Genomic DNA, 27,845 nt, shown 5'->3' with positions numbered 1-27,845 from the left:
CTCCTACTTCCGACGTTGTCCAATGAAGAGAAACTTACGAATAAGCGAAGTTGTGGGAATTGATGTAAAAGGCGAGGCTCCGATAGTGCTTCTATAGATTGCTTAAGAGTGTGACCTCAGTAACTGTACTGGTGATTCAGAGTGAATTTCCACGGGAGAATTTATACTCGCCTGCAATTGGCACGCTTCTTTCACCCTCGGATCTATTAAACACACCGTGTTTTGAGTTTTAAGCAACGGCTCGTGGACTGTGAGATATAACAATTAAGACCCAAAAGTTACAGTAAGTACCGCATTATGCATTTAGATGGCGACCTTCTGGATTGACCGGAGTGTCCCAATGAGATATGTGGTCTGATTGATCTCTTTTGTTTGGGAATCGCCTCGGCTTTACAATACAACAGAATTGTTTGCGATTCGCATGTCAGTTATTGGTGCCCACGTTCGCATTTCAATACCCAGACTTGACACAAACTCGATTATCTTCGAATTGGGGTGGTGGTGGGTGGGGGGGGGGATGTCGCTGTGTTTATCATACAGCGAGTGATTAAGTATATCTTAAAGCTTTTTGAGAAAGAGGGATTTCAATCAACCGACAGGAAAACTCCGAACCGCGCCGTTCAGCCCCCACATGGGTTTGATAGTGGCTTTTTCAGCTGTGTGATTGAAGTCGCTGTGGTTTAAACGCTCATCTCCGTTCAGCAGAGGTGGTTTTCAGAATGCAACTATATTAAAAATGCAAACTTGCAAAGACTATTCTCCTCTGGAGTGCGCCCGAAGCATCATCTCTCTTTGCGGCCGTCTCGCTCGGTTGGAGTTAACGTCTCCTTCCATTGTGAACTCGATTTGTTAAATTTGCATCTGGTTTCACCTTAATGAAGATTAATTATCAGTACTTGGTGCACAAAACGTAATGTATATATGGACCACTGTATTTCACATGGACTTGGTGTCAGTTTTATATGGGTGTTTAATGTTACTTACAGTTTCCTAGAAAATATTACTAAATGGTTGCTGCAAATCCTTTGGAGCAGATCCTACCTGACGTGAATATAATAGCACTTAAAACACAAAGGTGAAACAAATACTGTATAATGAAAACAAGAACTAGTGGGGGGGGGGGGGAGAGATGGTTCGGTATTCACTAAGATTATGGCTGATCTGACTGTTGGCCTCAACTCCACCTTCCTGTCTGATCACCTATAATCCTTCTACAAAAGTTTGTGCCAGTCATGAATATATTTAATGGAATTGCATCCATAACTCTCTGGATTCGAGCATCGAAAAGATTCCCAACCCTCTTTGTTGTATAGTTACAAAGAAAAGAAAATCTGCAGATGCTGGAAATTCAAGTACGCGTACACACACACACACACACACACACACACACACACACACACACACACACACACACACACACACACACACACACACACACACACACACACACACCATTTTGTGTGTGTTGCTTGTTATATAGCTGATGTTCTATCCTAAAACAATGTCTCCCTGTTTGCAGGAGAGAGATCCTCATGGTATATCCACTTTGTCAAGCCACTTGCAAATTATGCATGCTTTAATAATATTGCCTTTCATTCTTAATTACAAAGAGCATAGTCCTGATTTATTTCTTTTTTTCCTCATCAAATATTCCCTTGAATCTACAAATCTATCTATCAGGAAGTAGGTACTTCGGACTCACACCATCAGGCACAAGAACAGTTACTACCCCTCAACCTTCAGGGCTCTTGAACCAAAGTGGATAACTTCATTCAGATTCACTTGCCCCACCACTGAAATGTTCCCACAATCTATGGAATCACTTTCAAGGACTCTTCATCTCATGTTCTTGATATTTATCTTTTATTTTTTTTATATCTTTGCATTTGCACAGTTTGTTGACTTCTGCACACTGATTCTATGCCCAGTTGGTGTGGTCTTGCATTGATTCTGTTAAGGTTATTTGATTTATTTGGTATGCATGCAAAAGATGAATCTCAGGGTTGTATATGATGACATGTATGTACTTTGATAATACATTGGCTTTGAACGCTCACTCCAAACATATCTCAAAGGCAAGCTCATCTATCTTTGAGTGTGCAGTAAAGGCAGGGTTGTATCCAAAGTTTAGCTGCTTTTTGCTTTTTTTTTTAAATTACACATCATTCAACAGTGCATAAGTAGTGCAAGGAAAGTATGCATTAGTCACCTTGAATTACTTGATCCATAGTTGCATTTTGAAGCAAAGAATTTGGATTTATGGTGCACATTTTATGACCTTAACATTGTCACATGCTTTCAGGCCTCTGAATTGCTGTCATTGTTGGAAATATAATAAAGGCTCTCAGCCAAATTGTGCACAGCAAGGTTCCCTAGACTGTCATAAGGTCATTGGCTAGGTAACATTTCACCATTTTTGTTTGCCATTGGTCAGATCACAAAATGCAACTCCCTCCCTCCTTTTTCAGAGTTAACATGAATCGCTTCCCACGGATCATCCATATTCGCAGTTTAACATCTCAGCTGGTCCGGACAGTGTAGCACTTATACAATAGTGGGATATTCAGGTCTTGACATGAGCAAAAGTTAAAATGCAATGATCTGAAAAAGCAAAGATGGCTACCACTGAGTCAAGATTGGCAGAGAAGTGTAGTGTTGTCATTGCTTCCCTGATCATTTCCAAATCAAGCAGGCCCTCTAATCAGATATCTCATTTTTTTTATCATCTTGTTTCCAGATTCTCTTTTGGCCATTAAGACTAAACAAATAAGTGGACTCTTGATGTACAATTGAGGAACAAAGTTGTTGATATGTGGTCTGTCTGGAGAGGTTATTTCCCATGTTATCATAAAACATTAGAGCAAACAGTACTAAACACTCCCTCCAGCATCACTGATAGACTACCCAGGGAACAGCTAACCTCATTTAGCTTTCCTTTGAAGGTTTACTTACGATTTCCAGATAAAGTCTTCAAAGGAGGCAGGGTGGAGTCTCTTAAAGAATAATCTTTACAGAACCTACTTACAGTAACAATCTTAAAGTAGACTTCATTCATCTAAAATGTTCCTGCCTTTCGTTATAGATTAAATATTAATCAGAGTACTATTTTGACAGAGGTTACCTTGACCAGGTGCTTGAGATGTGGGCGTATTTAATTACACTGAAATTAACTTGTGATCATCTGACGAATGATGTATGAGCCACACAAAGCTAATCTCTAATATGATTTAACTTCGGTGATGTATTTGCCCTGAGCAATGTGTGCAAAGTAGAAGTTTAAACTGAATATATTGTCTGAGAGCCGCAGGATTAGGAAGATGAGCTGGCTTGAGAAATGATGGCATACACTCTCTGCAATTATTGTATTTAAAGTTGAAAGTATTCATGTAAACTACTTCATTCGAGTTTACAAACTACAGACTTGGCACAGAAATAGAATATGCTAAATACATTCTCTTCCCCGAAATGTGCACTCTCATGTGAGACACCGGCTTGCATTTGAAAAGCCTTCTATGCATTTCCACCCACACAGAACACGGTAATCAGTAAAATCTGCCCCATGTATGTGACTGAAGCTGATCTCTCGTTTGCCTCTGTTTATGCATTTGCCTGTATGGAGCCATTATTCATTACTGCTGTTTTACAAAATAGTCACTTTGCCAGAGTAAGCATGTATTCAGAGAGAATTGGGGATGCATTTAAAAGGAAGGTTTTAAAGTGCTGTAGTGGAAGACGTAAAGTGGGCCAGTTGAAAATGTCTTTCTAACAAGATCCATTGTGAGACAATTCTGTTATGGGAGTTTATGAAAATTTTCAACAAACAAATTCCTTTTGGCTCCAGAAAGTTATATCTGATTAAAATCTGTCCAAGTCAAATTAAAATGAACTAGCTCAAGATATTCCATCTGAATAATCTTATCCACAATGAAAATGTAAGTTCAGTCATCTTTTTAAAAAGTTTTATTGAGGTTATTTGAATATTGGTTATGTAAAATATTGTCTTGACCCCAGACAGAACAAACTTACCTGGTACAAGATCTAACCTGGAGCAGACCTTAAGGTTGTGGCTTCTGGGTTCCAGCCAACATACACAGGCATATCTGCAATCCAGAGCCATCTCTGACTCATAACTACCTTGTGTGCTCATCAGGTGTAAATGGAATAAAATGTTATATTGTCTGGTACATCCACGCTTGTCAGGATCAAGGCCAAATAAAAAAAAACACATTTGACAGATTTGATTCTGATGAAATATTGACTTTGGCAGACATGAAAAGAGTCAGTTGACAAAAATGCTTTACATTGAACAAGCTTTCACTAAACTTGACCTGACTTTATGTATTCTAAACTAAAGTGATCTCATTTCAGTTTTGGCTGTCAAGAAACTGGAGTCAACAGGCAAAGCTGCTTTACTCTACACTAAGTAATTTTAAATTCCAACTGCCAGCAAAAATGTAGCTCATTCCCAGAAATGGAATTGTTTATGCTAATTTAATCGTTTTCCCTTTTGACCTCCACAGATCAAAATGTGTGACTTCATGAGAGATCAGGAAGCCCCTGTAGCTTTGGAATCCCGAGGCATACTTAAGGTAAGGTTTAATTATACAATACTGAACTTGTACTGCATCACACTTTAAGAGTGTAAGCCTTTCACACTTTAGAGAATGTCTTGCAGCCTGTGTAGCTTATGTTTTTGAGCCAGGTATGTCTAATTGAAAACAATTATAAAAAGTGGGGCTATGGTATGTATGTAATCTATAATGCAGAGGGGAATATATTGAGTCCAAGCTTACTTTTGCAGAAAATCATGCAGATTTCTGATAGGTGTTTATTTTGTAAGCTAATAGATCACCCTTAAGCTATTTGAGCTGATTTCATACCAGGCCTTTTTTTAGAGGTGCCGTAAGGATCTGAAAAAATGTTGACTTAAGTGCTAACGTTACCTGCAAAGTGAGTGTATTGCTTAGGCTTTCATCTTAGTTTTAGGGGAATCCATTCTGCCCTTCTGCATGAGTAAAATTATTCCATTTCTGTATACTACCAGTGGTGAAAGATTCCCTTTTTCTCATATCATTAATGTTATATTTTCTAATATTGTCACCCTGGTTAATCAAAGCAACATGAATGAATATTTTTCTCATTTTAGATTGGTATTTCTTTGGGTAGGTTCCTGTTAAAACAATGATTTGGACAAATTTTCAATTTGTAATCTTAGACAAGTAAACTACCTAGAGGTTTGCTAAACTATACATATGAAAGCACGCTATCCAATTAGTCACATGCCCTAATTTTTTCCTGGCATGCAATTTGTGTAACTTGCGCCTAAGAGTTAAAACTGAACCTACTTCCACTGACTTCTCAGATAGAACTTTCTAAATCAGCATAATTTCTGGCATGTAGTGTGTAATATTTTGTGATGTCTTGGTGTGGAGGCTAATGCATTAGTGTAATCAGAAACAGGGGTACAAAATGTTCCTTGGTTATAATCAATACGCTACTGGATGAGTAATTCTATGAATGTTTAACTCATACCATACATGACTTTCTAGTTTACTCAATGTGTGGGTGTGCTCTTGATTAAATAGTCTGGTGAACCTGTAGGTAATTCAAATAGCGAGATAATCGCTGGGAAAAATAAGCTCCTATTCAGCTTATCTATAAAATCTTGTGTTTATGATGTGGAAATCAAGCGAAGCTCTGGCAGAACTCAGCAGCTCGGGCACCTTCTGTGGAAATGAATCAACAGTCAATGTTTCAGGCTGAGACAGAGTCCAGTCCTATTCACTCTAACAGTACAAAGTGTAGATTCCTGTGCTGTTGTTTACTTGTTTTATTACTGTTTAGGCCTGGTCAAAGTTTGTAGACCAAGGATAACATTCGAAAAACTGTTCTTTTCACTTGGTACTTCCAATTTAAATTATTTCACTTATTAAATTCTACCAGAACAAGATTATATTTGCTATTCATTTCTAAATGCCTAGTGTTATACCTTGTTAGATATTTTTCCCATTATAGCAACTGCTATACCTTTGATCCAGAAACATTAAAGATAGGGAGCCCCTATATGAGGATGACTTAGAAAACAGCTTGCATAGCATCGTGCTCTTGCTGTTTAAATAGTGTCTGATGTTCAGAATCAGAATCAGGTTTATTATCACCAGCATGTGTCGTGAAATTTGTTAACTTAGCAGCAGCAGTTCAATGCCATACACAATATAGAAGGGAAAAAAAATAATAAATAAGGAAATCAATTACAATATACATATATTGAATAGTTTAACCCAGGAAAAAAAACCCAGAAATAATATATATTAAAAAAAGTGAGGTGGTGTTCACGGGTTCAATGTTCATTTAGGAATCAGATGGCAGAAGAGAAGAAGCTGTTCCTGAATCGCTGAGTGTGTGCCTTCAGGTTTCTGTATCTCCTACCTGATGGTAACAGTGAGAAAAGGGCTGGAGTTCCTTAATAATGAACGCTGCCTTTCTGAGACACCGCTCCCTGAAGATATCCTGCGTGCTTTGCAGGCTAGTGCCCAAGATGGAGCCAACTTTACAACCCTCTGCAGCTTCTTTGTCCTGTGCAGTGTAGCTGCAACACCCCCCACCCCCCACCCTGCCAACATACCAGACTGTGATGCAGCCTGTCAGAATGCTCTCCACGATGCATCTTTAGAAGTTTTTGAGTGTATTTGTTGACGTACCAAATCTCTTCAAGCTCCACAATCAGCTCTTTCGTCTTATTGACCTTGAGTGCCAGGTTGTTGCTGTAACACCATTCCTGTAGTTGGCACATCTCATTCCTGTATGCCTTCTCATCTCCATTTGAGATTCTACCAACAATGGTTCTATCATCAGCAAATTTACAGATGGTATTTTGAGCTATGCATCGCCACACAGTCATGGGTTTAGAGAGAGTAGAGCAGTGGACTAAGCACACACCCCTGAGGTGCACCAGTGTTAATCATCAGCAAGGAGGAGATATTATCACCAATTCGCATGTGGTTCCCCTTACTACTGAAAATTCACTACAGATTCTGATCTAGAAACAGTCTCCACCAGGCCTCTTCACATGTATAGAACAGTTGCTGATATTAGTGCCAAAATTATGAATGAGTCAATTTTCCCTCTAGCATGAGGAGGCTATGCCCACCTATTTGCATGGATTCCATTTCTACATTTAAGAGAATCTTGGATAGGTACGTGGATGGGGAGGGGTTTGGTCCAGGTGCAGATAGATGGGGCTTGTTTGGCACAGACTAGATGGGCTGAAGGGCCTGTTTCTGTGCTGAAGTGCTTTATGCTTCTAATTAGTAGCTATGTTAACAACACATCAAACAGTAAAGCCCCATTCCTTACTCAGAAACTGTTAATCTCAAATGTAATACCAGATCTGAATTAATTTTACTTATGAATCTCATCTGGTAACAAGGATAAATTGTTTGTTTGTAAAGAAAATTAATGTAGTTACTGCTTCCTTTTCAGCGTCAATCAGCATTTGACATGCACGAACCATTTGATGGGTTCTTATCACATTTCGATGAAGAGCAAAGTGTGCAGGAGGTTCCAACTGGCATGTCTGCCTTACTAAATGGTAAAATATGTCAATAACTTGGAAACATTAGTTACTGTTAATAGAACAATGTGTGTATCTGCAGCTTTGGTGTCCACATTGATGTTATTAGTGCAGATTTTAATAAATAAACACATCAGCAGGGCTGGCATTGGTCACTTTGTTGCACAATCCCATGTCTCTATGTCCGATTTGATATTCTTCCAGCTCAGGAGCTAGAATATTATTTGACTTTGGCCCTCTGTTCAATAGAAGATGTGGGATGGTGAAATGAATTCTGCTCTTGATCATTCTTTGATAACTCTTGTGAGAAGAATGGATTTTTATTAACTGGAACTTTAGTTTGAGCATAGTTAGTTTTTTTTGGCATCTCCACCATCAACCCATGATAACTTGGGTAAGGAATCAAAGAGCAAAATTGGAACTGTATCCCAGTCTGGGACAATGCTTCATGAAGGCAAGGACAAGGCAGTTTTGTTTCTAACAGTGTCTTTGATTTCTATTTTAGGGAACAATCTGATGGTTTAAAATACAAATGTTTTCAAAACTAAACTTTCATTTCCCCTATGGCTCCGCACTGTATGTGCCCATTGATGCACTAAAATATCAGATTCTCCATCCATCAGTACCCTAGAGAAACAAAACTGGAATCTGAAACAAAAATGAAATGCTGACAAAACATGGCTAGTCATACAGCTTCTGCATCTGCGGAAGGAGAAACCAGTCAGTGGTTTGGGCTTTTCCTTGGTTCAAGGAAATAGATTACCAATATTCCCTCTGCTATTTCAAAAGGAAGTGCCTCTGACCCGAAGCATTGATTGGTTTCTCCTTCCACAGATGCTGTTTGACCGCTGAGTTCTACCAGCAATTATTTTTGGTCTATCATTGTTCCCTACTGTTAGCCAGAATAAATAAATGCAAGGTATTGGCAAATTTAGTAATCCAGCACTTGAGAAATGATAGGGCCCATTTTGGCTTTGAACTTCCTACTCCATTATGCTTGTGACATCACCCACATTCAAATCTAAGATTTCCATTTTTTTTCAAAGACAAAACCAGTGCACTAATCTCAACCAAGTAGCTTAAAGCACTAGGCAGGGGTGTCAAACTCATTTTAGGTCACGGGCCGGATTGAGCAAAATGCAGCTTCATGCGGGCCGGATCAGTCGGACACGTGCGAACGCAGCTTTCATTGCCTCCGTTTTTTCAGCCTGCTCTCATGTGTCTCAGTCTCTGCTATAACTACAAAGTGTTTCACTTTACAAATTCCGTTTCTTATGAAGAAGACTGCCGAATAAACACTAAAAACCCTGAAAACCTGGTACCTGAATAAACTCAGCATTAGCCATATCATACGCCATAGGCGCTTCGATTACTGGGGCCAGCTTTAATAGTAATTAGATATTATCTCGCGGGCCAAAGATAATTCCACCGCGGGCCTTGAGTTTGACATATATGAGTTAGAAGATTAAGTAAGTTATCCCTGGTGTCCAGATCTAGTCGTGGTGCCAAACACTGGTCATTACCACTTTGTAGCTGCTTTCTGTGTTACAAGTGGGATACATTACAACAGAGACTACACTTCCAAAGTACGTCATTGGCTTGAAGGGCTTTAAGACATTCTAAAAGACATATCTATATAATTCGGGTCTCCATTTGAAAGTAATTAAAATATCATGCCTTTACAATAAAAGGCTTATGAGTCCCAATTCTCACTCAGTGGTCACTTTATTAGGCAGCTCCTGTACCTAATAATGTGGCCATTGAGTATATGTTCATGGTCTTCTGCTGCTGTAGCCCATTAACTTCAAACTCTGATCTGTTGTGCTTTCAGAGATCCTCTTCTGAACACTACTATTGTAACAACTGGTTATTTGAATTACTGTTGCCTTCCTGTCAGCTTGGACCAATCTGGCCATTCTCCTCTGACTTCTCTCATTAACAAGGAGTTTTCACTCACAGATTTTATTTGTTTTTCACACCATTCTCTCTCAGCTTCTGAAACTGTTTCTGAAAATCCCAGGAGATCAGCAGTTTCTGTGATACACAAACCACCCCATCTGATAACAGCAATCATTCCATGGTCAAAGTCACTCAGGTCACATTTCTTCCCCATTCTGATGTTTGGTCTGAACAACAACTGAACCTCTTGACCATGACAACATGCTCTATGCATTGAGTTGCTGCCACATGATTGGCTGATTTAGATATTTGCCTTATTGAGCAGGTGTACCTAATAAAGTGGCCACTGAGTGCAAGTTTCCTGGGACAATAAATTAGCAATATTTCACATCATTCCAAAATCTCCTGTTGATACTGGTATCATTAAAGTACAGCTTGGATCTTTAAGTTCAAGTGGAATGGTCAAACATCCTGCTACTTTGTCTTATCTTAAAACTTAATGTATTTAGTGGGTCAGAATGTGTTCAGCACATCAACAAAACATTGAAAGGGAATGCTTGCTTTATGGAATGCCGTTTTCGGGATGAAGGTGTTATTTCTTGGCTTTTTGTCTCTCACTGCAGATGTTGGAACCAATGAAGTTCCCCTCCTAACACCTGTCAGCAAGGCGGTCATGAGCCAGGCACTCAAAGAGAGCTTCAGTGGTTTCGTCAAAGAGAGCCAGCGCCTCGGCATCCCTAAAGGTGACCATTTGGATAGGAGACGCTGTACTTAACTCGTAGTTGAGTGAAGTTCTTGCAAGTGACCACAGACTTTTAGAATGATATGTGAGCACAGTTTGTTGCTGGGTCAAAATACTGGAACTGGTTGCTCTATAGCATAGCATCACCACAGTGTCTGGACTGGCATCAAGAGGAGGCTTACCAGCACGCACCTGAAGTTGACTAGGAATGGAAAATAAGTATTGGTTGACCGGTATCGCATCCCGTGTGTACATAAATGTTTATTGGTTAGAAAGGGAGCTCCACAGAATAGCAAATCCAAATACAATTGCATCAAACCACCAAAGACACCCATTGGAATATGATCTTTAAAACTGATAGATTCATAGCAACTCAGCTAGTAGAGCCACTGTCTCAGTGTCAGGGACCTAATTTAATCCACATCTCGGGTCCTGATGGTCTGAAATGCGTACATTCTTCCTGTGACCCCATGGGTGTCCTCTAGGTAATCTGGTTTTTCCCTAAACTCGAAGTCATTTGGTCTGTAGGGCTATTGGCTAGTTTTAATTGTCCCAAGTGTGTAGGAGAGTGGAAATCTAAGGAAATTGATGGTCATATGGGAAGAATAAAAATAAGGACTCAATGTAGAATGTGGTTGATGGATCAGCAGAGACAAAGTGGGCCGAAGGGTCTGATTCTGTACTATATCTGTGACTCAGTTAATTGCAATTCCTGTCAATCAAAGGCTGGTTAAAGAGAAAGACGATAAGTTTGATTCATAAGTGTGAAATGATTTTGTTTTCCAAGCTGAAGACTGGGTGCATTTAGGGATGTGGAGATGTACTGTGGGTGCTTGGTTTGAATTGTTGCTTAGTAACACTTTCTGAGAAGTGTGCGAAGTATGTGGTTATGAATGGTGCACGCTGCCAGAGGGGAACTCCAGCCTTTGACCATACAGCAGGATCAGTCACCGCCTTCAGCAGAATAAACTTGAATGAAGTTGATGACATTTTAGTTCTACTTTTAGAGATGGCACAGTCACTTCCCGTTTTTAAAATGCATTCAGATTAATGCAGTATACACGTCTTAATCCTGTCAGTGCCACCATATGGAAAAACTTGAACGAATCTAAACAAAAGAATTCAGCTTTGGAGAAACTGCATGGTTAGTTTGTCTTAAACAGTAGATTTTTTTTCCCAAAACACAAGAAATTCTGCAGATGCTGGAAATCCAGAGTAACACACACACAGTACTGGAGGCACCCAACAGGTCAGGCAATGATCTCAGCCAGAAACGTCAATTTTTTAATTCTTTTCCATAAATGTTGCCTGACCTGCTGAGCTCCTCCAGCATTTTATGATTTTTTTTCTTTTCCAAGCTTTGCAATAACTTGACACTTTCCTCTTCCTCCCAGACCCTCATGTTTGGACTGAGCAGCAAGTTAGTCAGTGGCTGCACTGGGCTGTCAATGAGTTCAGTCTGCAGAACGTCAACTTCCAAAAATTCTACAAGACTGGTCGAGTTCTCTGTGACCTTGGGAAAGAATGTTTTCTGGAGCTGGCACCTGACTTCATTGGAGATATTCTCTGGGAACACTTGGAACAGCTAATGAAAGGTACAGCAGTGCCCTGAAACACTTCCCATTTTAAAAAGTGTGGAACAAATGACTCAATTATAAGCATTTCTAAATCAGGAGAAACTGTTCTGCATTATTTTCAAATGTTTACTGATGGATATAAAGTCTTTTAACTTTTATCTCCCCCCTTATCTTTTACTTCTCTCTAATAGTCTTGTCTGTTCTCCCATATTTTGGTAGCCTGTGCATGAAACCTGATTGTAAATAATGTGACCATTCAATTACAAACAGCATCACATTTCCTACCCACAAGAATGCAAGTACTTTGTTCCTCAAGCAATGATAACAGCCTAAGTTTCCCTTCTTTGATAAGAGACAGACTGAATCTTTTCCCAGGTTGGAAATGGCCAATACAAGGGGACATACTTTTTTTCCCAATCACCTTAAAATTATAAGGATGAATTTTTTTTATATATATACACACACAGTGGGTGTGTGGAATGCACTACCAGGGTGGTGGTAGAGCCAGATACATTAGGGACATTTAAGGAACTCTTAGATAGGTGCATGGATGATAGAAAAATGGATAGCTAGGTAGGAGGGTAGGACTCAATTAATCTTGGAGTAGTTTAAAAGGTCAGCACAACATTATGGGCTGAAGGGCCTGTACTGTGCTGTAATGTTCTATGTTTTAACCCGGAGGCCAATTCTAGAATCGCTTGGAGAGCAGCAAACACCAATGCTCTAGCTTTTCAGATTTCTATGTTTCAGTTAATCACTGGATAAGATAACTTGTCCTAGAGCACTACAGCATAGAAACAGGCTCTCGACACATTTAATTGATGCTGAACTATTAATCTGCCTACTCCCGTCGACATGCACCTGGACTGTAGCCCTCCATACCCCTCCCATCTATATACCTTTCCAAATTTATCTTGAATGTTGAAATTGAACCTGACTCCACCACTTCTGCTGGCAGCTCATTCCAGACTCTTAAGTGAAAGCATTCTCCCTTAAACATCTCACCTTCCACCTTTTTCAATAACGACTACTAGTTCTAGTCTCACCCAACCTCAGTAGAAAAAAGCCTGCTTGCATTTACCCTTCGTATACCTCTATTAAATCTATACCCTTCATATACCCCTATCAAATCTCCCCTCAATCTCTTGCGTTGTAGGGAAGAAAAGTTCTAACCCAATCAACTTCATCATATAACAGTGAGCTTTAAGCCCAAGTTGTATATTAACACATGTTTTGTTATAATGGTTAGGTGTGTTGCATTCCTAATTCAGTTTGGCATATGTCAGATGTAAAGCTCCTCTCTCAAAATTGCTCCAACAAAATCCTTTTGCAGTAGGTTAGTGTGTCCTGCTCTCTATTTGACCACAAAGCCACTGTTGAGATCAAATATGGGATGAGATTACAGAAATCTATTTCATTACAGACTGAATCACTCTCTGTATTGAAGATGCCATGAGGCTTCACCAGCTGGTTTGATTGGGAAAATGATTTGGTGAATAAGATTGGATTTAATCCCTTCAGACTCTCCCAGATTTTAACTACATATTAAGGCAATATGATGAGCTATTTTTGAATATGAATATCAAAACGAAGTGCTCAGGTCAACCTCGAGCTCTCTAAAAGAATGAAGCCCAGCTAAAAGGCTCATTTTTAAACATTTAATTTTGCAAATCAGATTGTTTACATTTGCAGTGGGTGTCTATGATCACAGCAGCTGTTTTGATGCTGAATAGTGAAGACAAGGGGAATCTCTTAAATGCAGAGAGGGCTAGCTTGATTCCCATCTCTCATTTTCAGTGCCAGCATGTTAAAGTCTGTAGATTTGCAACATTGGCTTTACCATATCTCAGGTTCTGGATCTCAGGTGACTTGCTTACTGCCTGTTCTGCTGCTGGCACTTTGGGCAACAAGTAGGTCCTCCATCTTCATTGCTTTTTCCATAAGTTTTCTTTTCAAACCAGTCAGGGTTGTTAGCCCCAAGCTGAACCCCTGAACCTGGATGGCCCACGGACCACTCTTAGTCAGGCCTCCACCCTTTGATTTGTTTGGCATGGGTGACCCTACCAAGAATCAAAGCACAAGGACCTGACTCCAGCCAACGTAGCTCTCCAGGTCACACAAGCCTCCAGACCCTACAACAAAGTTGGGGTCCTCTTGGATAAGATCTCAGCTGAGCTGTCAAGTAATTCTGATCCAAGGTATCGAATTGACATTTTGGAGTCCAGTCAGTCCTCATGTAAAATCATAAGTATTCTTTGTAATTTTTGCAATCTTATTTTTGCCACCTTTAGTAATTTGTTTCTTTCTTATTATTCTAGATTGCCAGGAAGCATTGCAGCAACTGGGGAACTCTGCTCTTACCAGTGGAAGCTCAAGCTGGGTGGAAAATGATTCGATAGGTACGTCCTTTTCAAATCCGCTAGGAAGTATATCCTGACAATGACCTGCTAGCCCAGGGTGGCAAACCTGTGAAATGCGTGCCTAAGATGGCACGTGCAAAATTGTTGTTGGCACAAGGCATGCAGTGCTGCTCCTAGGTTCTTTAAACACCCTACCCATAATAAAGAGGTGCCTCATGATTATCTTTACTGCCAAGTGAAACAGCAAATTATTTTTTACAACTCAAGAGCAGTGAGATGTTTTTCATGGGAAATGTCTCGTGCCTGCTGGGTGCCAGTTGCAAGAACTAGTGACGTAGGGTGATACATTTTGAAATCCTTACAGACCTAGTGTACACATCAGTATTTTGATAGTAACTGGTTAAGATATAATTTTTAAAAGAAAATGTCAACTATTGACTCTTTTCCATGGATGCTGCCTGGACCAGAGTGTGTGTGTGTGGCCAATTTGAGCACAAGATCTCAAGGCATAGCCTTAACGAAACCCACAAAATTGCAGGCTTTCAATTCTATAAGTGATTCTATTTATAGAACTGTGGTGTAAGACATGCCAGATACTATTAAAACATTTTTTAATACGGACAGATTGGATTTGTTGATCTTGGTTCAGAGAAAACTCAGAGATGAATACCAATGTAACCAATTTGACCTAAAGTTTGTTTCCTTGATTTTTTTTTTCTCTCTCTGAAGCAATATAATTTGACCTCTTTAAAAATAAAGCAGCAAGTTTTATTTTCACTTTGAGAAAATTGTGGACTTTTGGCTCGGTCTTTGACTGCAAGTTTAAGCATGAATTCAGAGCATGAGAGTTGATCCAACTTTCCATGCAGTGGTCAGTTCAATTAGCTCAACTGTGTCATGGTTTGGAGAAAGAAAGAAACTGGGGGAGTATACTTGTTGGATGAAACGTGAGTTACCACATAGGAGCCAAGTGGTGGTAGCCACCAAAGAAGATCAAATAGCTCCAGACAATATTGGAAGCAATAACTGGTAACATTTTTTTTGCAGTGAAGTTTGTTGGCTGTATCCCAGTCAAAGGAAACTGTAAAGGTAGTTTGTATATCATTCTTAATGAAGTGCTTTTTTACATTTTTAGAATTCAATTCGAATCCGCTTCAGTGTGGGAACCTGTTTTCTGATTTTACTGGAAGCTTCCTCTCTGAGTTGCATCAGATTTCATCGCATTCAAACAACCATGATTTTCTTGGCTTGAACCACAGTTTTGGAATCCTTGCTAATCCTCAAATGGATAAAGTTGAGATGGACTACTACTCCATGCGGCAAAAGAAAATAACCGACAGCAACTTGCACGTGGGAGTCATTGTCCCTGGTGAGTATGTGTGGTGAAGCTACATACGGAGATGGAATGTAAAATGTCTGACCTAGTGGTAGCAACGAGCTCAGAAGAGGAAACTTCTGGTGGTTATGAAATGTTGGTTGCTGATAGTAGCCACTGCCTCAAGTAGAAAATTTTATACAGTAGAACAGGGTGGCCTCAAAGGAAATTGAATAATATCTGGGGTTATGACGGGCCTTGTCTTGGCTTTGAGGCGTGCATGCCTTAATGTCCCTGAGAGCTGTGTTGGCTGGAGTCAGCACATTTCGCTTTGGCTCTTGGTAGGGTCTCACATGCCAAATAGGTCAAAGGGTAGAGCTCAGACTAACAGTGGTCCACCATTCCTCCCGATTCAGGGGCTCAGCACAGGGCTAACAAAATTGTCACAGAAACAGCAATGAAGAACCCTTCTACATCACAGTACAATGGTATTCCTGAGTCTCCGCCTGGGACTTGCGTTACTGACAGTAGTAAAAAGCAAGAGGAAGCTCTGACGTGATTGAAGCCCTGTACACCACCAGAGGTGGAAGACCTTGATTACTGCCCTAACTGCCAGTGGCATAACAGGCAGTAAGTAAGGTTATGATAGGATATTTGTTTACAATGATGAGAGTGTCTCGGAGTATATAGACACAAGATGAAGGGAGGGTCACTTAAAGCTAAGGTAAGTATATAAATAAATTATTGCAGAGAACGTTGATTATATGGAAGTCCCATTACAAAGGATTGTGGAGGTTTGAGCCCTTGGTGCTTGGAGGATACAGGCAATATTTGTTTGGAAAGAACCTGAAATTGGGGGTTAAATGGAACAGGTAGAAATGGGTTGAGGCCTGGGGCAGATTATGGGGTAGGTCTGATCTTGTCTATGGTTGAAGAATGAATTTTACTTGTCCTCTTTTACAGTTGAGAGCAGAACCCAGAGTTCCTTTGAAAGTGCAGACAGTTTTGATGGCACAGACCCCCTGTTGAAATCTTGGAACAGCCAGTCATCTTTATGTGATGTGCAGCGTGTCCCTTCACAGGACAGTTTTGAAGATGATTGTACCCACTCCCTGTGTCCAAACAAACCCAATATCTCATTCAAAGACTACATCGAAGAGAGGAAAGAGCCACTGGAACTAGGGAAACCAGTCATCCCTGCTGCGGTCCTTGCGGGACTCACCGGTAAGAGATCTTTGTTCCAATGCTTTTCTTTAGACCATAAGATAAAGATGCAGAATTAGGCTATTTGGCTCATCGAGTATGTTCTGCCAGCTGATTCATTTCCCCTCTTTTCCACCCCCCCCCAACCCCAAACTCCTGCCTTCTCCCCATATCCCTTCATGCCCTGACTAATCAAGAATCTATCAACCTCTGCCCTAAATATACCCAATGAATTGGCCTCCACAGCCACCTGTGGCAAAGAATTCCACAGATTCACCACTCTATTGCTAAAGAAATCCCTCATCTCTAATCTAAAAGGAGATCCCTCTATTCTGAGGCTGTTCTCTGGTCTTTGTCTCCCCCACCTTTGGAAACCTCCTGTCCGCATTCTCTCTATTGTGGCTTTTCTACATTCGATGGGCTTCAATGATGTCACCCGTCATTCTTCTGAATTACAGCGAGTAGTGGCCCAAAGCCATCAGATGTTCCTTCTATGACAAGCCTTTCAAGCCTGGAATCATTTTCTATATGGCAAACAAAAGAAAGCGGTGTCCCACTGCTATTCTGCTGGAAACCAACAAATTCAAAAGGGGGGGAAAAAAAGTTTAGTTTTGGAAAGAGATTGCTATCCACGAAGAGTAGAGAGGAGATAAATGTTCAGCCCTTTGTAGATCTATCATTTCTCTCTAGCCTAGTGATGAGTCACTTTACTTCTATTTTACACTGAGCTATGAGGCAAGTGACTGTAACGGTGCAAGCTAAGTAATTTTTCCTAAATGAGAAACCACTCACTTCCTGTTCGCACACAAATCATTTGAGTACCAGAATTTTTGTTTTCTGCCACACATGGTGTAAATTGAAAACCTTTTTGTCAAGTTTGTTTCCAAAATACTGATTCAAGTATTTAAAAATAACATTTTAAAACTTGTTTCCTCTTTTAATTCCACAGGAAGTGGGCCCATTCAACTTTGGCAATTTCTCTTGGAATTACTGACAGATAAATCCTGCCAGACATTTATCAGCTGGACGGGGGATGGATGGGAGTTTAAACTGACTGACCCTGATGAAGTAAGAATCTCCCTCACATTTGTGCATGTGAAAACTGTACTGTGCTGTAGTCATACCAGTAGCATTTAACAGAGAAAAATAGATCATTAGTTCATTATTATCACGTGTTCTGAGGTGCTGTGGCAAAACATTTTGCATGCCATCGATACTGATCATTTCATCACATTGGTATGTCAATCGAGGTAGAACAAGTTAAAGACAACCAACAGAATGCCTGATTATTATGTTACAGTTAGTGAAAGTAGCATGCAGTCAAGGGTCAAGGCCGTGATGAGGTAGATTTTGAGGTGAAGAATCTGTCTTGTATAAGATGATGGTCCAAAAGTTGTTAAAACAGAGCAGCTCAGGCTTTTGTAACTTCTGACCAATTGGGCTGGTGGCAGAAAGAAGAGGGAATCGGGGTCTCTTATGGTGGCTGCTTTGCTGGGGCAGTGAGAATTATAGACATAGTCCAGAAAGAGGATGGTTTCCAAGGTGTGCCAAGCTGTATTCACAACCCTCTGCAGATTGTGGTTTTGGGCAGAACAGTTTCCTTACCAAGCCATGATACAAGCAGATAAGATGCTTTCCTTGAAGCACCAAAAAATTTATTGAGAGTCAGCAGGGACATGCATCAGATTCTGAAAGCTTGTTTCAGTCTCCAACTGAGTTTGATGTTCATTCATTTGTGTACTGATTTTAGTATAAGAACTAGAGGTGAAATTGTTCGGTAGTGCATGTAATAGTTATTCATATTTAGCAAGTCTAGATACAATTTTACACAGTTACACAAACTAATTTGAAGAATAAATACCACAACTTGAAAAGCTGTAATATTGTCAAATACTGAATTCTTAGGAGGGAGCATTTGAATAAGAGGCATCAAGTGTCTTCTGATTTAAACAGGGCGTTTCAGGGTTTTGCTGTTTGACTCTTAGTTTTTCTTTCAAACTTCAATTGTAATGTAACTAAAAGGAAGGTGATGTTTAGTGAATAGATTTCATGTTGTCCTTGCTCAAGAGTTGGGAGATGGAACTTTCCATTCCGTCATCTTAAGTGACAGCCTACTCTTTAGTGAAAATGATGGATACAGCTCAGACCATCATGGACAAAACCCTCCCCACCAGAGAGCATTGCCTCAAGAAAGCAACATCTATCATCAAGGTTCCCACCATCCAGGCCGAGCTCTCTTCTCGCTACTACCATCGGGCAGGAGGTACGGGAGCCTTGGGTGCCACATCACTTGGATTAGGGATAGTTATTACCCTGCAGACATCCGGTTCCTGAACCAGCAAGGATAACTGAACAGGCCCTCTTTCGGGATTTGTGATCCCAATAGTTTCATTTGCACCATTTGTCTTCTGCATGTTGGTTATTTCCCAGTCTTTTGTATAGTTTTTCATTGATTCTGCTGTATTTATTTATTTTCAAGAAAATTAATCACAGGGTTGTAGTAGATGGTGACATGTGTACTTTGATAATAAACTCACCTTCAAGTTTGATACCCAATGCCAAGGGACCTCGAGGAGGGCTAGGTTGAAGTTAAGGCACTCCTCTAGAAAATAGGCAGGGCTTGGATCAAAGCAACACTCATAAGTCTGATTACAAAAAAAATTACGAGCTGTTCAGTTGCTTGTACAGGATGAAACAAAAATTGAGTGGAGATGTGAGAGGTGTATAGGATGTGAGAAAACAATTGTAGTCACACTCCAATGCCAATTTTCACGTGTTGGTTGACCATTACTGACTTCTGACACACGCTGATCTATTTTCTTCCATTTCTATATTGACTAAATGCTCATTTCTGGTTGCCACACAGGTTGCTCGTCGATGGGGCAAGCGCAAAAACAAACCCAAGATGAATTATGAAAAGCTGAGCCGTGGGCTGCGTTATTACTATGATAAGAACATCATTCATAAGACGTCGGGCAAGAGATACGTCTACCGCTTTGTCTGTGACCTGCACAACTGGCTGGGTTACACAGCGGAGGAGCTTCATGCACAGCTGGGCGTGCAGCCGGACACAGAGGATTGAAGTGTTTACTGCGTCTGTGTGGCTGAAGTTGCTAGCAGTGTGAATGTGACGGGTGGTAGTCAAATTTCACTCTGAACTGGTCTGATGTGGTGAGAGATGCAGCCAGTGGTTGCATAATGAGGAGTGGTACCACAGAGGCGTCTTGCTTTGCCAAAGATAGAACTGGTGACAAACATTTTCCTGTACTCTTATCTAGTAGAGTTGTGCGGTATTAACAAGTTGTATCATCAGTTTAGTTTAGCAATGTGGTTTTATCCTTCTGATTGTGAATTGCCAAATTCTAAAACAAGCTTTATTCTTAATTGGATGAGCTCTATTTACAAGCCATCCAGTGTCAGTGAGAACTGGTTTAACGTGGCATGGGTAAGGCTGATTTTACAAAAGTTTCAAACCAAAGAAATTGCCATAAAGTTGGAGGCTTTTGCTTGTATGCGCAGCTCACTCCCACTCCCAGGTGCACAGTACCTGCCCTTTCACCTTTCACCTGTAGCCAATCAAAATTTCTGTCACATGAAACTGATCAAGATTTCTGTGTTACAGATCAGCTTAGCATAGATACGGTTTGCTAGACTTGTATAAGATATTTAGGCCCACAAAAATGTTGGTAGATCGCAGACGATGCTACATTCTCCTGTATGTTCATTACTTCACTATATGAAGCAGATGCTCAAGGTCAGTATCTGCTAAACAAAATGTAAGTATTAAACTGTGGCCTAGCAATTATCAGGAAATATTTTCAAAACATAACATTTACCCAGGTTTCTTTATCTATTCCAGTAACAGCTTGTAAACCCAACCAGATTGCCTATCTTGGTTATTTTTTTATATGCCTATTGTTTAAAATGGGAGTGCTTCTCTAAAATAACCATTTTATTAGATACGTGATAGGTATCGTTTTTTTTTAAAAATTCAAAGATTAAATATTGCAACACAACAATAAATGTCTGGCAGCTGTTTCCTATCACACAACTTATCGGTCTTCGCTGCCAAGGTTAGGGCATTGTGCAAGGCTGCTGCAAAGTTTCAAGTCTTTGAAGTTTACACAATTGTAGGATTTCAGGAAATAGTGAGAAGGCAGTAGCAGTCATAGGATATCATGAAAAAAAATTTCGTCTTGTGGATTCTAAAGCTTCTGTAAATATTTCATAACAATAGCTTGCTAATAGGGATGCAGCAAATATTTTTGATACCTCTCAGCACTTTGAGCATTTTCCCTTTAATTCTATTGGTTATTCAATGGAAAATATAATCAACTTGTGTATGACTGGGTCATGAAATGCAAGTTGATTCGAGGACATAGATACTTATTCAATGGAACTGGTCCTTAATTAACAAAAAAATGATTTAAAACAAATGTAAAGTTTTTTTTGTATGCTTTCCCCTGTAACACATCAAACCTCTTGCATATTTGCAAAGAAAAAGCACCTATCCAACCTGAAGATGTCAATTAGCCACTGAATTGCTTTAATTCAAAAACAATTCCTGCATGCCAGTTTACTTTGAGACAGGATAAAAGGGGATTAATTTTTTTTTACATAAATTATAACCCTCCTTGGGGCTAATGTTGCAGCTGGTCGTCTGCATTGAATTTCAGATTTGTTTTAAATTGAATGAGTTAGGAAAGTATTTTAATACCATTAGGGCTTTCTGAATGCAGAACAATGTACAGTTTTTGTATAGCAACATGAATTTGTATCGTTTATTTGTATAAATGGTTGTGGTTTTGATATATTTTTGAAATAAATCAATTTTCTGAAGTACCTTGCACTTTTTTGAAACACTATTTTTAAAAAAAAATTAAACAAAGTTTCTGTCCATTAGAGATCTATATAGATCCCAGGAGAAATCTGTACATCATAATCAGAAGTATTTGTACATTCCCTTTACAATAAAGGCCAGAGCCTACTGGAAAATAAGCTTAAAAGGAGCAGGCTGTACAAGACACGACACATTCGCAGACAACACAGCTCTGTTTGCAGGTATCACAGTTTGGGTGCTTTGTACGGCTTCCTCTACCCCTCCCCCTTTCCTTTCCACTCATTGTGAAGGGTTCGGCCTGAAATATTGATTGTTTATTCCCCTCCACAGATGCTGCCTGACCTCCTGACCTCCAGCACTGTGTGTGTGGTGGGGGATGGGGAGACCATGTGCGTGGCTCTGGATTTCCAGAATCTCGTCTGTTTGTTTTTCATTGCATAGCTGTAATTTGCTTTATATTCCAGTAAGTAAAGTGAATAGGCAGATTGTCTTAAAGAAGAAGCTGGAGAGGCCAGAGTCACGCCCACTGGCGATAAAACAATTTTGAATTGTTCTTGTGTCATTTCCAGTACACAATTGTAAATAGAGAAAAAAATAATCATTACTCCAGATCCAATGCACCACAAAAAAAATAAAGATAAAGAACAATTTAAAAAGAAAACACAATAAATACATAAGAAGATAGCTTATAGACATTGTTCGTGTGGCCATGAAGTGACGTGAGGCACAGGAGTATCTGTAGATAAGGTGACTCCGAAAGGAAATGATCAAGTAGTGGTGGGGTATGAATGAAGTGTATAAGGTCCAGAGTGTTCCTAACAATATAGATGTGGAATAGGTATTCCTGCTTGCTAACTGGCTTTCAGTTATTAATGCAAATTTAATGGACAATCAGGGACTAATGGTCACAATTTTTTTTTTAAAACACCATCATCCCTTTAAGATTGAGGTTTTTATTATGTCTGAGTCGGGAATCTTTAGACATCTTCCTCCTGATGGTGGAAAGCCTTTGAGTATTTATGGCCGAAGCAGATAAATTCTTGATAATCAAAGGTGGGAGAGTTAGATAGATAGATAGATAGATAGATACTTTATTCATCCCCATGGGGAAATTCAACATTTTTCCAATGTCCCATACACTTGTTGTAGCAAAAACTCATTACATACAATACTTAACTCAGTAATAATATGATATGCATCTAAATCACTAACTCAAAGGCATTAATAATAGCTTTAAAAAAAAGTTCTTAAGTCCTGGCAGTTGAATTGTAAAGCCTAATGGCATTGGGGAGTATTGACCTCTTCATCCTGTCTGAGGAGCATTGCATCGACAGTAACCTGTCGCTGAAACTGCTTCTCTGTCTCTGGATGGTGCTATGTAGAGGATGTTCAGGGTTTTCCATAATTGACCGTAGCCTACTCAGCGCCCTTCGCTCAGCTACCGATGTTAAACTCTCCAGTACTTTGCCCACGACAGAGCCCGCCTTCCTTATCAGCTTATTAAGACGTGAGGCGTCCTTCTTCTTAATGCTTCCTCCCCAACACGCCACCACAAAGAAGAGGGCGCTCTCAACAACTGACCTATAGAACATCTTCAGCATCTCACTACAGACATTGAATGACGCCAACCTTCTTAGGAAGTACATTCGACTCTGTGCCTTCCTGCACAAGGCATCTGTGTTGGCAGACCAGTCTAGCTTCTCGTCCAACTGTACTCCCAGATACTTGTAGGTCTTAACCTGCTCCACACATTCTCCATTAATGATCACTGGCTCCATATGAGGCCTAGATCTCCTAAAGTCCACCACCATCTCCTTGGTCTTGGTGACATTGAGACGCAGGTAGTTTGAGTTGCACCATATCACAAAGTCCTGTATCAGTTTCCTATACTCCTCCTCCTGTCCATTCCTGACACACCCCACTATGGCCGTGTCATCAGCGAACTTCTGCACATGGCAGGACTCCGAGTTATATTGGAAGTCAGATGTGTACAGGGTGAACACTACTGCACTACTGCAGGTTGAAGGGAGTGAGGAGACCAGCCATGATCCAATGGCAGAGCAGGCTTCAGGGGCCAAGTGAGCTACTACTGTTCCCAATTGGTATGCTCGTCAGTACGAGCACTGACCATTCAAAATAAATCCTGGTGCCAACCCAGGATCTTGACCACCAAGTGTCAACCATTCCATGGATGCTACCTGCTGCCTGACGAGTTGACTTCCTTCAGCAGTCTGTTTTTTCCTCCAGATTACAGCATCTCATTTCCAGTCTTTTGTATCTCTAAATGGAAGATTGGCACAAAGGTCCTTGATTCCATTTGATTGCCACTTCGTTCAAGTTCAAGGTTGTTGTCATTTGACCATATCTATCCATACTGTATATACCGCCAAACTGAACAACATTCATCTGGAACAAGGTGCACAACACGGTACACGTAATCCACAAAGTAATATTACCACCACAAATAAAATAACAAATAATAAAATATATTTCAGAAGGAATCTGAGGATCTGGAATGTGAAGGTCAGATCTGCATCACCAGAGATATAGGAAGGATTTGTAGTTTAAAAAAATGTTACTTTATTTTTAATTCTTGGAATGTTAACATTTCGAAAATTTATTATCCAAGGTGCCCTGAGAATCAAACGGGCCTTTGTGAAATTCCGCAGTTGTGTAGTAAATGTTATGGTTTGGTAGGACACACCCATGATTAGACAGAAATCAGAACTCATGAATCAAACTCAAGATGATATGCAACTTAGAAGGAAGGTGGACGTGATAATGTTTTCCATGTACCGTATCTACTGGCCTTTCTCCACGGTGTTGGTTTGGCAGAGCAGGTGAAGAAACTTCAGCAAGTTGCTCCTTTGCATCAGGTAAACGGTAAAGAAAGTTGAAAGACACTGAGCAAATTGAGTTCGAAAGCTGACGTGCTGATTGAACAGACTGCTTTTACCAGGATGTCATTATTCAAGATTTCAATTTATTTATCCCATGTGCAGTGAAATGCGTCGTTTCCATTAACAACCATCACACACCCGAGGGTGTGCTGGGGGCATCCTGAAAGTATTGCCACACATTCCAGTGTCAACATAGCATGCCCACAATGTTTGGCAGAACAGCGCAAAACACAACAAACAGCAAAAGAAGCCCCATTCCTTCCTCCCACCCACGCACACAAACACCCCTCCAACCACAGAACAGGCCATCGTCAGCCACCAGCCTCATTCAGATTCAGGCTCACAGACACTAGGCTTCAACTGCCCCAGCGAATTCGCCGGCTCAGGGCTCACCTTCGAGCCTTGACATACGATCGACTATCGGCCCTCAATCCTTGGCATTGCCAATCGCCAAACACTTAACCTTGAACTCCAGACTCTCCAAAGAAAGGGACCCTGAACATTCGGCTTTGAACTCTAGTGTCACTGACTCACGTACCCAGAGGGTCATCGGGCCTCACATTTCCAGCCCACACAGAACTCCATGTTACGTTTCTTCAGTGTTCAAATCACGCTCAGCTAGGCAAGTAGAGTGTATTCCAACACGTACCTCCATGAGTTCCTCCAGTGTTTTGTGTGTGTTAAATGGGCAATACAGTTATTTCTCATCAAGACTGACCAAAATATCTCATTGAATTTATATAATGTCTTAGTCCTTTATGTGTCACAGTCCTTTATAAGAGTATTATTAAATACAAATAAAAATCCAAAGCTGATAATAGGGCCTTGTTCATAAAAACAACAATACAGCACAGGACCATTACTAGGAATAGAAACTTTACCAAACTCCTATAGAAGCACAGTGGAGAGTATCCTGACTGGTTGAGTTCTCTCCCATCCAGGCCATGCTCTCTGCTCGCTGCAGCCATCAGGGAGGAGATACAAGATCCTTGGGTCCTATATCATGAGGTTCAGGTAGAGTTATTACCCTTCAACCACCAGTCTCCTAAACCAGCATTGATAACTTCAATAACCTCAACTCTGAACTGATTCCACAACTTATGGACTCACTTTCCAGGATTCTATAACTCATGTTTGCAATATTATTTACTTATTTGTTTGTTTGTTTATTATTATTGTATTTCCACAGATTGTCTTCCTTTGCACATTGGTTGTTTGTCAAGTTTTTCGTTATTTCTTAACAAGGTATGAATGTTACCATCAGCCCAAGCACTTAGCACAATTAGTTATAAATGTTGTGCCTTTTGTGACAATCAGACATTTGATATTCACATTTACTAATACTAGTTTATTTTAAGTTGAATTCAAATCCAGAATTGAACTTAAATTTTCTGGAATATTGGCACAGTCTTTTGATTATTATTCAACTACAAATCACGGCCAATGCCAGAAAAGTAAAACTTGCATTGGAATCACTTCTCTTTCAATATTTCTCACTTAGAGGTTCTGGTCCACTGCCCAACCAGATTTTTATGTTGGCACCGGAGGCAGTTGTGAACTGCCCCCAGCACAATTCTCAGGCTGTGTTTGTCATTGACTCAAATGATGTGCTTCTCTGCATGTTTTGATGAACATGTGCCAAATAAATCTGATCTTTAAGTCTTCATTTTTTTTCACCTTGGGATCCAACAGTGAGGTAGGGATTTGCTAATATTTCCCAGCACGTATATCGGGAACCAGTCATCAGATCTTTCAGCTGGTTTCAGTAGCAAATCAGTTTATTACAATGGAGCTCTTATGGCTGAGTGGAAAAACAGGTCCGGCAGGTAACATATTTTCCAAACTGTTATTCATCAATAATCAGCATGCCATGATGAGACAGCACTGCATCACTGGGTGGAAAAACATATTGTTCCTACATCACTGGTGCACACACCCAAACCATGCCTGACTATGTAACACGAAGTCAGAGAAAACACATCAGTGCCACAATGAATGTTGTCTAATACTATCATCAGTCTTAGAATCGGGTGAGTGAACTGGAAATCATAAGAGTACCAAGAAAAATAAAACGCATGCTGGAAATCTGACACAAAAACAGGAATGACTGTGGTGAGCTACATATACCTGTCTGGACACGCCCCCCTGCTGACTGCTCCTGTGGCCCCTCCCACTGACCATGGCTCCTCCATGGCGATTGAGGCCTGAGCCCTGCCCTCAGTCTCCAGGATGTAGCATGGTGGTCAATTGCTGCTTGTTCTGATTTCCAGTCAATAAAAGTCGATATCTCGCCTCACGTCTCAGAGAGTTATTGATGGTGCATCAATGACAGAAATGCTCAGCAGGTTAGACAATGTCCACTGTATCCCTAAAGAAATGGATTTCATTTCAGAATAATGGTCCATCATCACAAATAGGCAACGCTGAAAATCAAGCGTGTTTTAAGATGCGGTAGGTTGGAGGGATAGAAACTAGGAAGAGAAGGTCCATGATATGGTGAAAACCAAGAAACATTAAATGGCTAAAACGGTGCTGGTGCCGGCCAAGAGAAGGAGATGATGTTCAAAGTTCAAAGTAAATATATTATCAAAGTGCGTATAAGTCACCACATGCTACTCTGGGATTCATTGTCTGTGGGCTCTCACAGTAGATACAAAGAAACACAATAGAAAAACTACATACAAAGACAAACCACCAATACGCAAAAGATGGCAAACTGCAAACACATAAATAAGTTGGTAAATAAATAAATTGGCAGGTAAATAAATTAATAGATAGATCAGAATCAGGTTTATTATCACTGGCATGTGTCGTGAAATTTGTTAACTTAGCAGCAGCAGTTCAATGCAATACATAATCTTGCAGAGAGCAGATAGATGGATTGATGAATGAATGAATGATATTGAGAACGTGAGTTAAAAAGTCCTTGAAAGTGAGTGCATAAGTTGTGAAATCAGTTCATAGTTGAGATGTGTGAAGTTATCCACTCTGGCTCCAGTGCCTAATGGCTGTAGGATAATAACTAATTTGTGAAGGCTTGAGAAATATCACCTGCCTCTAAATAGATGTATGTGTTGCAGCTATGGGAAGCCATCCAAGTTATGGCTGTCTCTTTTTGGAATACGTGTAATTATCCTCGTTTCAGTTTGACTCAAGCCTCATCACTCACTCCTTCTTCCAGTATATTCTTGACTGTATTGGTGCTATTTCCTGTCCTTGTATAGAATTCAAAAGTTCATAACTTTTACTAATAATTCTCATCTAGCTCTTGCTTTTACTTGTCACCTGAAACCTTCTTTCCTTTTCTCATCTACCTACATCTCCCAAGGGATAGGATTTCAAATAACATTCATGCGAGTGCAAAGACTCCAACAGAAATCTACACCGTGCTCCCACCCAATTACTGTAAGGAATTGGAATCAGGTTTATTCTTATT

General features: G+C 40.2%; 1 protein-coding gene across 2 annotated transcripts; it reads left to right on the top strand.

Annotated features, from left to right (window-relative positions):
• The first annotated feature begins 55 nt into the window (after window positions 1-55).
• ets2 (v-ets avian erythroblastosis virus E26 oncogene homolog 2) lies at window positions 56-21,508 on the top strand. Of its 2 annotated transcripts, none has more exons than XM_073044960.1 (10): window positions 56-283; window positions 4,521-4,589; window positions 7,483-7,591; window positions 10,096-10,215; window positions 11,609-11,809; window positions 14,110-14,190; window positions 15,287-15,520; window positions 16,430-16,690; window positions 17,619-17,737; window positions 19,536-21,508. In XM_073044960.1, exons 2-10 carry the CDS (start codon window positions 4,527-4,529, stop codon window positions 19,749-19,751), a joined length of 1,404 nt encoding a protein of 467 aa, XP_072901061.1. In that variant the 5' UTR covers window positions 56-283; window positions 4,521-4,526; the 3' UTR covers window positions 19,752-21,508. The 2 variants fall into 2 exon arrangements, with proteins under 2 accessions (XP_072901061.1, XP_072901062.1); XM_073044961.1 differs by lacking the exon at window positions 56-283 and adding an exon at window positions 4,365-4,423.
• Window positions 21,509-27,845: the final 6,337 nt, after the last annotated feature.

This window comes from Hemitrygon akajei, chromosome 5 (genome assembly GCF_048418815.1).
Source record: "Hemitrygon akajei chromosome 5, sHemAka1.3, whole genome shotgun sequence".
Taxonomy (NCBI): Eukaryota; Metazoa; Chordata; class Chondrichthyes; order Myliobatiformes; family Dasyatidae; genus Hemitrygon; species Hemitrygon akajei.
The sequence above is the reverse complement of the archived record's forward strand: the minus strand, read 5'-3'. Positions and strand labels throughout refer to the sequence as shown.

Excerpts from the sequence above, each read along its gene's own strand:
- ets2 (XM_073044960.1), top strand. The coding sequence starts at position 4,527 with ATGTGTGACTTCATGAGAGATCAGGAAGCCCCTGTAGCTTTGGAATCC. Across the intron at positions 4,590-7,482 it reads AATCCCGAGGCATACTTAAG|CGTCAATCAGCATTTGACAT; the intron begins GTAAGGTTTAAT and ends CTTCCTTTTCAG. Across the intron at positions 11,810-14,109 it reads CTTGGAACAGCTAATGAAAG|ATTGCCAGGAAGCATTGCAG; the intron begins GTACAGCAGTGC and ends TTATTATTCTAG.